Here is a 14,573-nt window from a genome sequence, read left to right on the forward strand (position 1 = left end):
GGACCCATGGGTTGGAAAGCCCGACCCACGCATCACTAGTGTGCATGATATACTCATGGGAGTTGGCTTATTTCAGATGCCTTTTTTTCGAGTCCGCTTGCGCTGCTGCGCTGCATTTGGATGGCACGATTTATCTGGATAGATTTTTTTTTTTTTTGAATGATGGCAAGCCGGAATGAAAACAAGCCGAAATGAAATAGCAGTAACGAAGCTATATTTAAAATGTAAGGAGTAGAAAGTACAGATACTTGCGTGAAAATGTAAGAAGTAGAAGTAAAAAGTCGGCTAAAAAATATTTTCTAAAGTAATTTATATATACCACAAATTTCTACTTAAGTAAGGTAACGAAGTATTTTTACTTCGTTACTTGACACCTCTGGATTTCCTAGATGCAAATACAAAGTGTACATAACAACAGTTAGATGTAAAGTCAGCAATTAGTTATGATAATTTCCATATTTTACTTATGTTGTGGAACAGCTTGTAATCATGCCTGTTTTTACAATATATTTGCTGTAAAATCTGCATTTATTGTTCTTTTTTGAAGTACTTCCTTTTGCAATGTAAAGGGTCGTACAATAAATGAGCAGCAAAAGCCTGTGGGTTTGAAGTATTCTTATGCTATTAGCTCAGTCTTGTATAATCAAGGCTAGACCGGTGCGTTTCATTATATTTGAAGTGAAGTGCTTCTGTTTTGCCTTTCTGTTCAATATCCTGTCATCTCTCTCCACAGGTACGAGGATATCCATGAGTAATGGACTCGCTATTCTGCTTCTCACGTCCGGCCTCATGAGGGGAGCGTGGCTATAGTTTCAAGACAACGACTCTTTTTTTTCCCCAGAATCACTCTTATTTCAGAGCCAAGAGAAAATTGCCTGCTATTTGGACGGAGCGGAAAGCACTGTTGTCTCTCAATACTCCACCCAATGTAGTCTAACAATCATCACCAGAAGCACCTTCGTTTCTAAAGCCTAGGAGAAGGAAACTGCCATAATGGACACGTGCTTCACGTTACAAATAAAACTCCGGACAGAACAAACATACACAGACGGGGTCTTGCACCCCATATATTTTGGTTGTTTTTTGTTGACCTTTTATCTCCAGCTGTGGATTTAATACATGCTCTGAAGTTCCGAAGAGTCTATATTTGTGTAACATATGAATATATGAACAGATATACAGTAATTATAGAGTATCTGCTTTCAAATTCCCTCCACTCTGTACAGCCATTCACTTGTCGTATATTCATAATCAAAAGCAGCCTTGAAGTGAAAATAACAGCACCACGACTTAGTACATATTGTGTCTGGATCGCTAACTGAGCTCAGCTTGACTATGTGGTAAACTGCAGTGGTTTGCATTGTTTTTGGCATATTACATGTACTGTATGTTCTTTTACTCCTCCGTCTTGTTGGTAACTCTGTGTCCTCACATTAGCATGTAGCATTTGAGCATAGCCGTCAATGGCAGAAATCAAATCTCTCACACAATCATGCCATCTCAGAGCATCGTTTCAGTGTAGTTGAAAAGATATTATTTGTTTGGCTCTTATTTCCTTTTTTTTGTTTTTTTTTGTTGAGGGTTTGGAGGGTCAGATGAATCGATTGAAAGAAATGTCTTGAGCTTTCAACCTTCACGAGTTACATGACCTTCAGCACCACTGAATGCTGTGATTGTGTCCTCCTAAACATCTCAAGTACAATTCATCCACGTTTAAGTGCTGAAGATGATTGCTTTTCACCTCTTGAAGCGGCTGTCATTTCCGCACTGTGTTTACCATCTTCAAGATCATGCTGCATCATGGATTTCCACTAAAACTGAAAAAAAAAATCTATAGTTGTTGTGAATTGGTTTTCTGTCTTTATTATTATTATTATTATTATTATTTAATTTTTCTTTTTTGTCAATTGAAAATGGAATGTCTTTCTGACTAAAATACAATATATATTGAATTTTTCCTTTTATTTTGAGTGCAGATTACAAGCAGTTTGAATTATGAAAGAGGATAACATTTTCCCTATATCAAATTGGCATTGCAGGATACCTTTAAGAAGTGTTTTAAAATAATTTAGCTTATTCTAATGCAAAAAGCACTTAATCCAAAAGGTTAATTTACATCACAAGTGACTAAACACACTATGGGCCCTATCACACAGCCGGCGCAATGCGGCGCAAGGCGTAGCGCAAGTGTGTTTGCTAGTTTCAGTCCGGCGCCGTTTGCATTTTTCCATCCAGCGCCACATCTTTTTTAATTAGCAAACGCATTTGTGCTCATTTTTGCGCCCATGGGCGTGCTGATCTAAAAAAAGAGATGTATTCATCAGGCGCGGATTAAGACCCAATCAGATTAATAAAAACAATTTATTTTCTTAATTTTAATAATAACGAATTAATAAATCATTTAATTTTAATAGTTTCCTGAGGACATTTAAGTGCAGTAGCTACGAAAAATAGCTACAAAATAAAAATATTTTGTCGGCATATCACGTGTCAGTCCAGTGATGCTATCACGCAACACAGCTCGTTCACTTGTGAATTTTTTTTCTGCACTGGCCGGCCACACGTTCTCCGCGCGCACACTGACTTAAAAGTGGCGTAAGGCCACTGTTACACTGTTACACTGTGAAACACACATACTCCGTGTGCAGTGCTTGACTGATCCACGACTGTAGGCTACCACAAACACAAGTTATCAGAAACTTTTATTAAAAAAGTAAAAAAAAAAATAAAAAAAATAAAAGGTTTGTCAGCATTGCGATTCTCTTTGTACATATGAAGAGTTCAGATGCAAAAGCCTCTAAGTGCCATCTGAAATGTTCATCTAAAATTAGGATTTTTATCAGCCTCCTACATTTATGTTCAGTTATTTCACTTTAATAGCCTGGAAAAGGACCTGTGCATTGCCATTAAAGTAAAATGACTCAACCTAAGCATAGGAGCTTGATAAAAATCGCAATTTTAGATGAAAATTTCAGCTGGCACTTAGAGGCTTTTGCATCTGAACTCTTTATATACACTCTTTAATAGACGTTTTAACACAATTTAAACAACGTATTATTCAGCGCCACTTATATAGAGTTGCTCAAACAAGTGTTAAAATATTTAACCATGTAGTACTTATATTAAAATCGCAAACATTTCAAATTAAAATTTAAAATGGACAAAAACAGCCGACTATCATGCCTTTTCTTTTGTATTTAAGTTTTAATACAATAAATATTGCATGTCACAAAGAAATAGTTTTTTCAACTAAAGTAAAAAAAAAAGATGACTGTGTAAAAGAGTATAATTAAATTAAATGCATTTATGGTGAGATTACTACATTTTATTTAATTAAACGCATTTATGATGAGATTATTATATTTTCATGTCAACCTGTGTTCATTTTGACCACAAACCATGCACTGTCAGCCTGTCACTTTAATTCAGTGCGTGCAGTACATCAGAAATAGACTCGGTGCGGAAACGATATCTGCACTGCACCGCACATGAAACGGATCGCCGGACCGCATCCGCGCGCAGTGTGAAAGCTCTATAATACGGAGCCCGGGAATCGGGTGTATAAGATTAAAAAACCCGAGGCCCCTCCGTATATTCAGGCCCACCTATTAATGACATTCTGTATCCGCCACTGGTATTCATGCACATTGCTTGCGCAATGCTATTTTAATAAGCTGAAAATAGACTGCGCCATAGACCAACTCAAACGTGGTCCAAAGTCTGCCGCAATGTTTTTTCTTTGTTATTTAAGAAGCGTGCATGCTCCTGATTAAACACACGGACGTACAGCAGCACACAAACATGCCAAATATAAAAAAATGAAAGGAATGCAATGCATAAGATTTTTTTTATGTAGGCTAAAAAAAAATATATATATATATATACATATATGTCATAATGGATAGTCATAGCATGTATCAGAATTAGGCTATTTGCTCGCACACGACCAGCTCCATTTCATCTCAAAAAACACCCATTACTCGAGAATAGGGACAACCCGTTTAGACCCTGCGCCTGGGCGCGCCAATCGTTTTTCTGTTATTAAAATAGCGAAAGTGGATTTGGACACACCCTGAGTGCAACTGCGCTGTGCACTTTACACTTTGCTATAAGATCATTAAAATAGGACCCTTGAACACTAAAATATCCTCTACTGCAAACTAGATGAAGAAGTAACTGACGGATCTTATTGTGGTTAATCAGGGTCAGATTGTACATGTTGAGATTAATACCAAGATATAGTTTAAAAAAAACATCAAAATTACATATTCCCCCATGATGCCCTTATCACTGTATTTTAAAAGCAATGGTAGTGGTTGAAAATATGACATTTAACTGAAACTGTGTTATCAACAAGAACAGACCATTCTTTAAGGAATGTCAAGGTTTTGAAAGGAATCTGAAGCTGCGGTTGATGGGATTCATTCTGCTTGACATTCTGCTCTAGTATTGATGTCCTGAGGTGTTTTTATATAATTTAACCAAAGACTGCTGAGATGGGCACGTTGCAGTACTGTTTACAAACTACATAAGAGCCCCATGTTTTACACCAAATCTGGGCTCGCTTTCTGAAAACTAATTTTTACACTACACTTTATGGTGGAGTTGTGTGTTGTGTTTGCTTCTCAGTTTTGGTTTTCAAGGCATTTGTATTGGGATTATTTTGGATTAAAACATAAAATATAGAATCTCTCAACAACAAACACAAAACCAACATGAAATGCTGTTAAAATACTTTCACCTAAGGGATATGTTCATGGAGTGATTTTTTTTCTGCACTTTTTTCTGTTATGTGATTAATTATGCTGTATTTATATTATCAATACAATATTATTATAACTATTAAATATATTATAAATATGAATATGAATATATATAAATATATTATACTTTTATATAGATGTTTTAAAATGCTTGCCATGTTGCAATTAGTCACAAGACACATGATAGCCAATTGCATTAGAAATTGATGACACCTGAGGCAACTTTTGTTTAAAATTGCTGTTAAAAATGTTAAAATTGAACAGTTAAAAACTTTATGGTAAAATGAGAGTCAAATTAGAGTGTTCTGCCAGAATATCCTTAAACGAGGTCATGAAACAAACAACAACAAAAAAATACACCATGATAGTTCTTTGAATAATGAGACGGGTCATGCAATAGAAGGTTGTTCAGCAAGATTCTTCCAAATTTTACTCTTCATAATTGGAACAGTAATCATAAAACCAGCTGGAGGCTCTAAATTCTCTGTAGATTAATGGGCATGCGACTTTCAGTGCAGCTGCTATCCGAGAGTCCTTCAGTGGTGATGTACAGCGTAGGCTTGTTGATTTAAGTAGGTTGATCTACATTAAACTTTGTTTTTAAGACGGCACTTTAAATTAGGCACACAACACTGATGAAGATCCGCATTTGTGTGTGCTGTAAATAGACAAAACACCTAAACTAAATCAATCAGCTGCATTTTAACTGGTTGTCATACTTCAAAAACAAACTCATTTCATTCAAAGGTTTATGTAGACAAGTATTTTGAATGGGATTTAGATGAATATATTTGATGCCTTGTACAGTCTGTGTAAAAGTCACTGTAAACTAAAACAAGCCGCATGATTTATTTCTATTTCTGTTTCCTTTTTTACTCCAAGAGGACAAACTGTATATGTATACGGATTTACAGTTGTGATTAACTCAAAGGACAGCAGTGTTATATGTGTGCTTTTGTGTCGCCATCTGTTTGGAGAGCTCAACGGGATAGACTTTCCATCCTTTGGGATGTCGTTTTGGCCCAAACCTCTGGAGATATTAGCTGGATTTTGGAAATCTGAAGAGCAGCAGCTGAATCTGACAGAACAGAGATTACGTTTGACAAAATAGAGACTCAAAACAATGAGCAAAGATGGAGCCGCTTCTTGGATCTCTGGATATTGTTTTGGATGCTTATGGTTAGACGTGTTGATTTCTGCATGTGATAAACCCATTTTACAAGCATACAGAGATCAATCCTTCCACTCCTGGGATCTGTATATCAAAAAGTTGTCATCCGGGGTAAGATCTTCTTCAAATGCATCATCACCGGCAACACAAGGAATCAGTGTATATAAGGATCACCTCTTTGCCATCTTGTTGGAGTCTTAATTAAATGTTTATCTGATTCTTTCAAATACATGACACAAGAAAAATATAAAGCTGTCACGGCATAAGCGAAGCTAAAGTTTGTAATATAAAATGAGCCAAATTTTAATAAAATATCTTCACGGGCTGTCTAGAGACAGATTTTTTATGAGACGTGAATCGTGATTTACAGTATGTGGTGCATCAATTTTCCATAGCCGATTTATTTTTATTGCTGAAAGAAGCCGCTTTTGTATCATCTCCAGATGTCCTTAAAACGATCTGACGCTTGAAGAGCATCGTGCTAAATAAGAGTTTGATCAGATAACAGATGATTGATTGAGTATGAGAGAAAAGATACGACATGCTGATGTATAAAGCACTCAAAGACATTTCCACACTATGACATATGAAAGAATTCAATTTCTTTAAAGCGCTGTCTTCATTTTTATTCATTTACCTCAAAAACAAATACAAAATATAGAAAATAAAAATAAACCGGGGAAGCAAGTCAGTATATCTCTCACTGCTTGAAAATATTAAATTAAATAAAGTTTAAATTAGACTTATATTTGTGGCTTGGTTGGATGCCGCCATAAAGCCAGTCTAAAAATTCAGATTTTATATTACACTGGTATCCGATGATTAATTGCTTGAAGAAAGTACACTATAAAGGCCCTGCCTGAAATATATCTTCTATAAATCCTGAGAGTTTATGAAAGCAGGATGAATAATGAAAAAAAAAAAAAATTCCAATATTTTATTTCATTTAAATGTTGTGCTATTTATTCATATCATTTAAAAAGAAATAAAGAAATAAAAACAAAAGAAAGAAAGAAAGAAATAAATAATAGGCAAGGCAAGATCATTTATATAGCACATTTCATACACAATGGTAATTCAAAGTGCTTTTCATAAAAGAAAAGAAAATAATAATAAAGAATAATCATAATAATAAGACAAGGAACTTAAAAACTTTGAAAATGATTAAAAATTGATTTAAAACATTAAAAATGAATTTAAAGTTAAGAATAGAAAGTTATTATACATACACTATAGTGAAATCAGTTTAGGATATTTCACAGTGCTCATTTAATAAATGCACAGCTAAACAGGTGAGTTTTGAGTTTGCATTTAAATGTGACTAATGTTTTAGCACATCTGATCTCTTCTGGAAGCTGATTCCAACTACAGGCAGCATAATAACTTAAAATGGATTCTGCTTGTTTTGTGTCAACTCTTGGTATTTCTGACTCAGTCCTAATGAGTGGTCTTTTAGGTTTATATTCAGTAAGCATATCTTCAATGTATTTAGGTCCTAGGCCACTGAGTGATTTATAAAAGAGTAAAAGTACTCTAAAATGAGGTGATGAGACCATTACGATAGTCTACCCTGCTGGAGATAAAGGCATGAACAAGTTTCTCCAAGTCTTAACTGGAAACAAAACAACTAATTCTTGCAATGTTTTTTAAATGATAGTATGCTGATTTAGTTACTGCTTTGACATGACTACTGAGACTAAGGTCTGTCTCCAGAATCACACCAAGATTCCTGACTTGAAGGCATGCATTTACCTTGAGAACTTCATCTTTGTTTCCAAATGCAATGACTTTTCCAAATGCAATGAGTTTTTTCCTTGTTTAACTGAAGAAAGTTCTGGCACATCCAACTATTAATTTCATCAATGCATTGGCAGAGGGAGTCAATGGGGCTGTAGTCATTTGAAGATAAGGGTAGGTAAAGCTGGGTAATATCAGCATATCTATGATAAGCAATTTGGTTCTTTATCATTATTTGACTTATTGGGAGCATATACAGGCTAAACAAGAGTGGTGCAAGAATTGACCCTTGTGGGACTCCGTATGTCATGGACATCCACTTAGACTTATGCTCTCCTAGACTCACATAATAGCTTCTCCCTTCTAAGTATGACCTGAACCATTTGAGTACCATCCTGGAAAGCCAGACCAAGTTTTCTAGTCTCTCTAATAGTATATTATGATCGACCGTGTCAAACGCAGCACTGAGATCTAGTAGTATCAGCACAGATATTTTGCCAGAATCAGAATTTAAGTGAATATCATTTATTATATTAATGAGCGTTGTCAAGGTATCCATTTGAGTTTAAGTAGTTGTTCAGCTGATTAAAGACTACCTTTTGAATAATGTTACCTATAAAAGGAAGATTTGATATTGGTCTATAGTTGCTCAATATGGTGTTATCAAGATTGCTCTTTTTTTAGAAGATGTTTAACAACTGCAGTTCAGTTCAGAGAGTTTGGAAAAGTCTCAGAAAGAAGTGAGGTGTTCACCACGTCTTAGAGATCTGCTTCTAAATGGTTATGCACCCTTTAAAAAAATATGTGGGAAATATTTCAAGATAGTAGGTTGACAATTTAAGGTGCTGTGCTACTTCTTACAAAATTTTTCTATCAATTTCTTCAAAAGCAGACATAGTATCTTATTTTTGTTATTGCGGTCAAATCTGTCTTACCTCAGCAGAACTTGGGGATGTGCTAATCGCTTTCCTGATATAATTGATCTTCTAAGAAAAAAGGAAACAAACTCATTGCATTTGCTGTCTGAGAGCATTTCACTGGGATTCTGACTTGGGGGGTTGTAAGTCTCTCAACAGTAACAAAAAGAGTGTATGTTGTTTAAGTTACTGTTTATAAGGTTTGAGAAGAAAGTTTGTCTAGCTGTGACTAGTTTCACATTAAAAGCATGAAGGCTGTCTTTATAGATACTATAGTGAATTTTAAGTTTTGTCTTCTGCCACATCGCTCAGCTTTTCTGCATTGACTTTTCATACCCTGAACTGCTGTTGATTTTCTCTAATTTTTGTCTGCCAGTCTTCTTGCTGACTTTCACATACAGAATACAGAAAATACAGAAGTGATCAGATAGTGCTACATCCTTAATAGCAATGGATAGAATGGTTAGACCTCTACTGATGATTAAATCTTGAATTTGTCCACGATTGTGTGTGGGTCCATGCACATGCTAAATCCTGTCAAAAGTGTTTAATATGACATCCCTGGACTCATTAGGTTGTGTTTTCCCTCCATCTGTTCCATGTCCCATGTTAATTGTTTCATTCCTAGCACCTGTGTTGTCCCAATCATCCTGCCTTTTTAAGCCTTGTCCTTTCAGGGTCTACAAGTTAGTATGCGTGTGTAACGATATCAACCTTCATATTCATCCGGAAGAAGGAGGCGGGAACCGGCGGACAATCAAAAACATTTTAATAACAAAATAAACACAAATCAGCGCACCAGCCCCTCACGGACGACTGGTGCGCATAAAATAAAAACCAAAACACAACTAAAAGCCCAGGCCTGGTCCTCTCTCGTCCTTCACTGTCGTCGCTCCAGTTTTATATCCTTCCATCTCCTCCGTGGGCCTCGAGACCGGTGGGACGAACAGGTGTAGTTCATCTCCAATCACTCCCCCGGCCTCGCTCCCATGTCCCTCTGCCCCGCCCCACTCGTCACATACCCCCATCGCCCCTCGCAGGCCGGGGGGTACTCCCGAGACTGCGCTCTACTCCCCCCCCCCCTCCCTCCGGGGGGGCCGCTCCCGGGGACCTGCGGGAACCTGGGGGTAGGACAGGCGAGGCGAGAGAAAAGGAGATGGAAGGAGGAGCGACAGAGACGAGAGAGGGGAGAGAGGAAAAAAAAAAAAAAAAAAAATTCCGGTTCCCAGACGCACCGCTGCTCGGCCCTCCACCAGCTGGGTGATCTCCTCCGCGGTGCCTGGCGGTGGCACTGGACGGCCCTCGGCGGACGGCACGACACTCCTCCGCCGCCCGGTGGACGGCGACGGCTCCTCCGGTTTTGGGCAGCCGGCAGGAGTCCCCCGTTCCCTGCTCCTCCCCGTTCCGGCGGAGGCAGCAGGCTCCGGCCACCTGGCGAACGGCGCCGACTCCTCCGCTCCCTCACGGACGGCAGCCGTCTCTCCACATCGTGGGCGGCCGGTAGCGAGCTCGCCCGTCCCCGGCAACTCGCTCCAGTCCACCGCCTCGAGCGTCCATGGCGGCACACTCCTCGCCAGCTCGATGGCACAGCGGATTCACCACAGCGGCGAGGGATCTTCAGCAGCGCGTCCCTCCTTCTCCCGGGCTTCGGCACCACTGTAACGATATCAACCTTCATATTCATCCGGAAGAAGGAGGCGGGAACCGGCGGACAATCAAAAACATTTTAATAACAAAATAAACACAAAACAGCGCACAAGCCCCTCACGGACGACTGGTGCGCATAAAATAAAAACCAAAACACAACTAAAAGCCCAGGCCTGGTCCTCTCTCGTCCTTCACTGTCGTCGCTTCAGTTTTATATCCTTCCATCTCCTCCATGGGCCTCGAGACCGGTGGGACGAACAGGTGTAGTTCATCTCCAATCACTCCCCCGGCCTCGCTCCCATGTCCCTCGGCCCCGCCCCACTCGTCACAGCGTGTCTTCCTCCTGTTTCCTTTGTTTTATTTATTCATGTGTTTAATCAATAAAGACTTTTTTGCTTATTCTCTGCTCCGTGTTCCTTTTGGCACAGTAATGTGGCAGAAGACCCGACCTAAAACAGTGTAAATTGCGTGTTTCCCCTCCGTTTGTTTTTCAGTTTTTCCTCAGTCCTTTTTCTTTCTTTTGTGTTTAGGAATACCCTCCTTCACCCCAAATACCTCCTCTTGCTGCTGGAGCAGGGGGAGAATTCACTCGTGGCACACACCAGACTGTTTTGGATCATGGCACGTCTCATCAACTACCTGGACGATGCGCTCTATGCATTCGATGATGCCAATTTTAACTCCGCGTACAGAGCGCCGTCATCGTAGGATGGTCTCTGAGTGAATTTCGCCACCTTTCTTGAGTGGACACTGGCGAAAAATGGATCTCCGTTCCCCACCTGTTCCCAGGGACTGATGGCCAGTGCCACTCCCGACCCAGAGGCCAGCTCACCATCTCCCCATGGTACGGAGCATAAGCCCGTGGTTCCAATGGCTCCAACTTAGCACCTAAATCCCTCGCCTCCACCATCAACCATCGATCCATCAGCTCCATGGATCTCTGGATCTACGCCTTAGTCGCCAGAGCCCTCAGCTCCACCCTGGCCCCCTGAAACCTGGGTATCCCCCTGGCTCATAGGCTCTCCGTCTCCCCCTCGGGCTCCTCCTCCACCTGCTCCGCCGATGTTGGTTGGCCTCATGGAGTCGGCAGCCATTCCTCCTCCATGGCTCCTTCCACCATCAGCTCCACCATGGGCCGTCGTTATGGTTGTGGCCTGGGTCCAACTGGACTCCTCCTGCTCCAAGCTCCTCCCTCCATTGTCTCTGTCTGCTGTTGCTTTATTAGGTTGTGTTTTCCCTCCATGTGCTCCATGTCCCATGTTAATTGTTTCATTCCTAGCACCTGTGTTGTCCCAATCATCCTGTCTTTATAAGCCTTGTCCTTTCAGTTTAGTTTTGTTGGGTCTACAAGTCAGTACATGTCTTCTTTACCCATGTGTTGGATTAATAAAGACTATTTACTTATCCTAGGCACGGTAGTTTGACATATAAAACCATTATAATTTATTTTTTTGTTTTGTTTTCTGCATTATCTATGTGAATATTAAAATCCCCTGAAATAGCAAAACAGTATTTATGTGAAATCATAAACAAAGGCTGGAGATTATTTTGGAGGCCTGTAAATAATGATTAACGTAATGCGTGGAGCAACTTTCAACACAATCCCTAGATATTCTTGCATTGATAGACATCGTTAAATACAGCAGCCACACTTACACCTCTCCTAACAGTCCTACAGACACTTATACAATTAAAGGTGCTGTTTCATTGAGGACCATTGCACTGAAGCTGTCTTCTAGCCATGTTTCATTTAGAAACATAAATTCCAGGTTGTTTGTGGTTATTAAGTCATTGATTAGAAATGAAGAACTCTTTAGTGATCAAATATGTAAAAATGCTAATTTGATGGCATTGCATTATGTCTAAACAGTAATCTTAGTATGTTGCATACTATGCTGCTGATTAAATGGGTCAGCTGTACAGTTTGAGAAGGCCTTAGACTTTTTTTCACATAATAAAACAGAAATAGAGAACTACAGGCACACTGGGTTCCTACTTGTTCTGTAAACATTTGTAAATGTTGCTGTGATCATATTGGGGACCCAACACATATCACTGTGAGCTTCTATCAGTTGTTTTTGGTTCACCTACATTAGATGGAAGGTTTGGGCCCTGCCGTTGTCTCAGCGGTCAGAGAGTTCCCACAGGAGCTGGGCCCACAGGCTTGGGTGGTTGTGGGGCACCCTGTATTTTAGTTGATATCTGGGGGCTTGCAGCAAAAGAGTGGGAGAGTTGGTCCCAGCATAAATTAGTTCTTCCATTTTCTGTGAGAAGCTTAGAACTGGAGATGCTGGAGAGAGGGATAATATGTCTGATGAGCGGGGCTGTGACTCTGGTGTTTCCAGTGGCTGAAATATGTTGTCCTAGCTTGTCAACTGGCATATGAAGTCCTGTCGTCACTCATACTCTGTCCAGGTGTATGTGTGCCATTCAAGTTGAGTAGTTTGGCACACACTACTGAAGGATGACAGAGTGAGAAGTAAATATTGTTCTTTAGTACTCTTGTACCAAGTTTGTTTGGGTGGAGGCCATCCAGTTTAAACAGTTATCTATGGCCCTAGAAAAGATTGAAGTTGTCGATGAAATTGACTCCTTTTAACCTGTTAACCCGCACCTCGACACCGGCGCACTGAACGCTCTTTGTTTGCATGTTTCAATGTTTATGAATAGATTAAATCAAACAGGACAAAATTAATCAATACAAACTATATATCATTATGAAGGTCTAAGCCTTAACCATCAATGACAGATCACCTGTTTTTTTCAGTGGAAAGCATATAAGGAATGTATTTGCTAAACTTGTGTAAGCAGTACACATCAAAACATGCATAATCCAAATGCAGTACGTACCAGATTCATCGTAATAATGACTCATAAACACATCCACAGCTGTAAATCATGGTTTAGTTAGAAAGATAAGGGTCTACTGAACAACATTTTTACACAATCACTTTTAGTCCAAAGAAGCAATAACGTTGTAATATGGATGGTAATTCATTTTTGTTACGTCTCATTTATTCTGGGACAATATTGTTTGTATCTGTTATGGAATAAACTATGCTAAGAAAAACTGTGTCACGGTAGTAAAAAACAGCATGGTTTTACAGCATGGCGTCACTAACAGGATGAGACCATCCCAAAAAAAAAAAAAAAAAAAAAAAAAGCTCAAAGATAAGTGGAATATTGTTTATTTGAATTCTGGTGCTCTCTTGTGACGGCTCATGATGTGCTGGGACACACCTGTCATATGATGGGGGCATAAGTTAGCGATCAGCTTTTTGCACAAATCTTTCTTTTTTTTTTCTTCTTCAACATTTCTCATATATTTGTGTGTGTTTGGTGGGCAATGTGACTTTATCTGCATGATTACCATCTCTATGACTCATAATAATCGTATTAGACCGCTATCAGTGTGAATGTGGTCTATGTGGATAGAGTGTGATTTTTGAATATATGGTGCATCTGTATGATTACCATCTATTAGGAAGGCCATCAGCATGTGTACTAGACATAGTCTCAGAAAAATGGTTGCAGGAATCAAATTTTTCATGGTATCTCCTCTTTAGATTTGAAATAGAAACTCATGAGACTTTCAACCCATTTTTTTTGGATTGCTCCAGGACTGATTTCATGTATTTTTATATGAAAAAAAAAAATCAGTGTAGTAAAAAAATAATAATCAAGACACTTCAGTGTCTATAACTTTTTTTTTTTTTGGAGCATTATCAACTCTGTAAAGCCCAAAGGGTCTTCTTCCCATAGACACCAAAATTGTGTGTGTAGCAAACTGAAGTCAGGAACTATTACAATGTTAAGTTAGGAAGGTAATTTTCAGCTGTGACTCCCATTAAGGGGGGTTCTGGTTAACTGGTTAAACTGCAGGTTGTTTGCAGCCATGTTTTTCAGCCTATGCAAATATATTAGTTCCTCTTGCTGTGAGTGGTCCACTGATGAGTCTTCCAAGTGTTTCGAAGAGTTCACTTAAGTTCTTCTTAAGGAGCTCTGACTGCTCTTTCCAAATATCATTCTTCCCCACATGAATGATGATTCGATTTGCAGTCATGTGCTTCATTAGAATTTGTAGAAGTTCCTTGTTCACATCAAAGACCGTTGCTTGAGGAAGGCAGCATGTTGTTGTAGTCCTGCTACTGATGTTTCTGATAACAGTCACCCACTATCAAAGTCCTGGGCTCGGCTGTGCTCTGAGCTGAATGCCGCTGTCTGCTGTTCTCAAAATGTATAGGGGGTGGTAGAATACCAGTATTGATGCTATGGCATCAATTTGAGAAACTTGTGACAATCTGATGTCTCGTGTGCCTTTGGGTCTCGCTCCCTCTT

At 39.2% G+C, this 14,573-nt stretch overlaps 1 protein-coding gene across 1 annotated transcript in view; it reads left to right on the forward strand.

Moving 5' to 3' along the window:
- LOC132123867 (V-set and transmembrane domain-containing protein 2A-like) overlaps nt 1–1,420 on the forward strand; it is a 52,186-nt gene extending 50,766 nt beyond the window's left edge. Inside the window, exon 5 of the mRNA XM_059534562.1 lies at nt 734–1,420. Coding sequence (XP_059390545.1) covers nt 734–810 — 77 coding nt within the window. The 3' untranslated portion in view covers nt 811–1,420. The remainder of the gene's footprint in view (nt 1–733) is intronic.
- Nucleotides 1,421–14,573: the final 13,153 nt, after the last annotated feature.

This window comes from Carassius carassius, chromosome 42 (genome assembly GCF_963082965.1).
Source record: "Carassius carassius chromosome 42, fCarCar2.1, whole genome shotgun sequence".
NCBI lineage: Eukaryota > Metazoa > Chordata > Actinopteri > Cypriniformes > Cyprinidae > Carassius > Carassius carassius.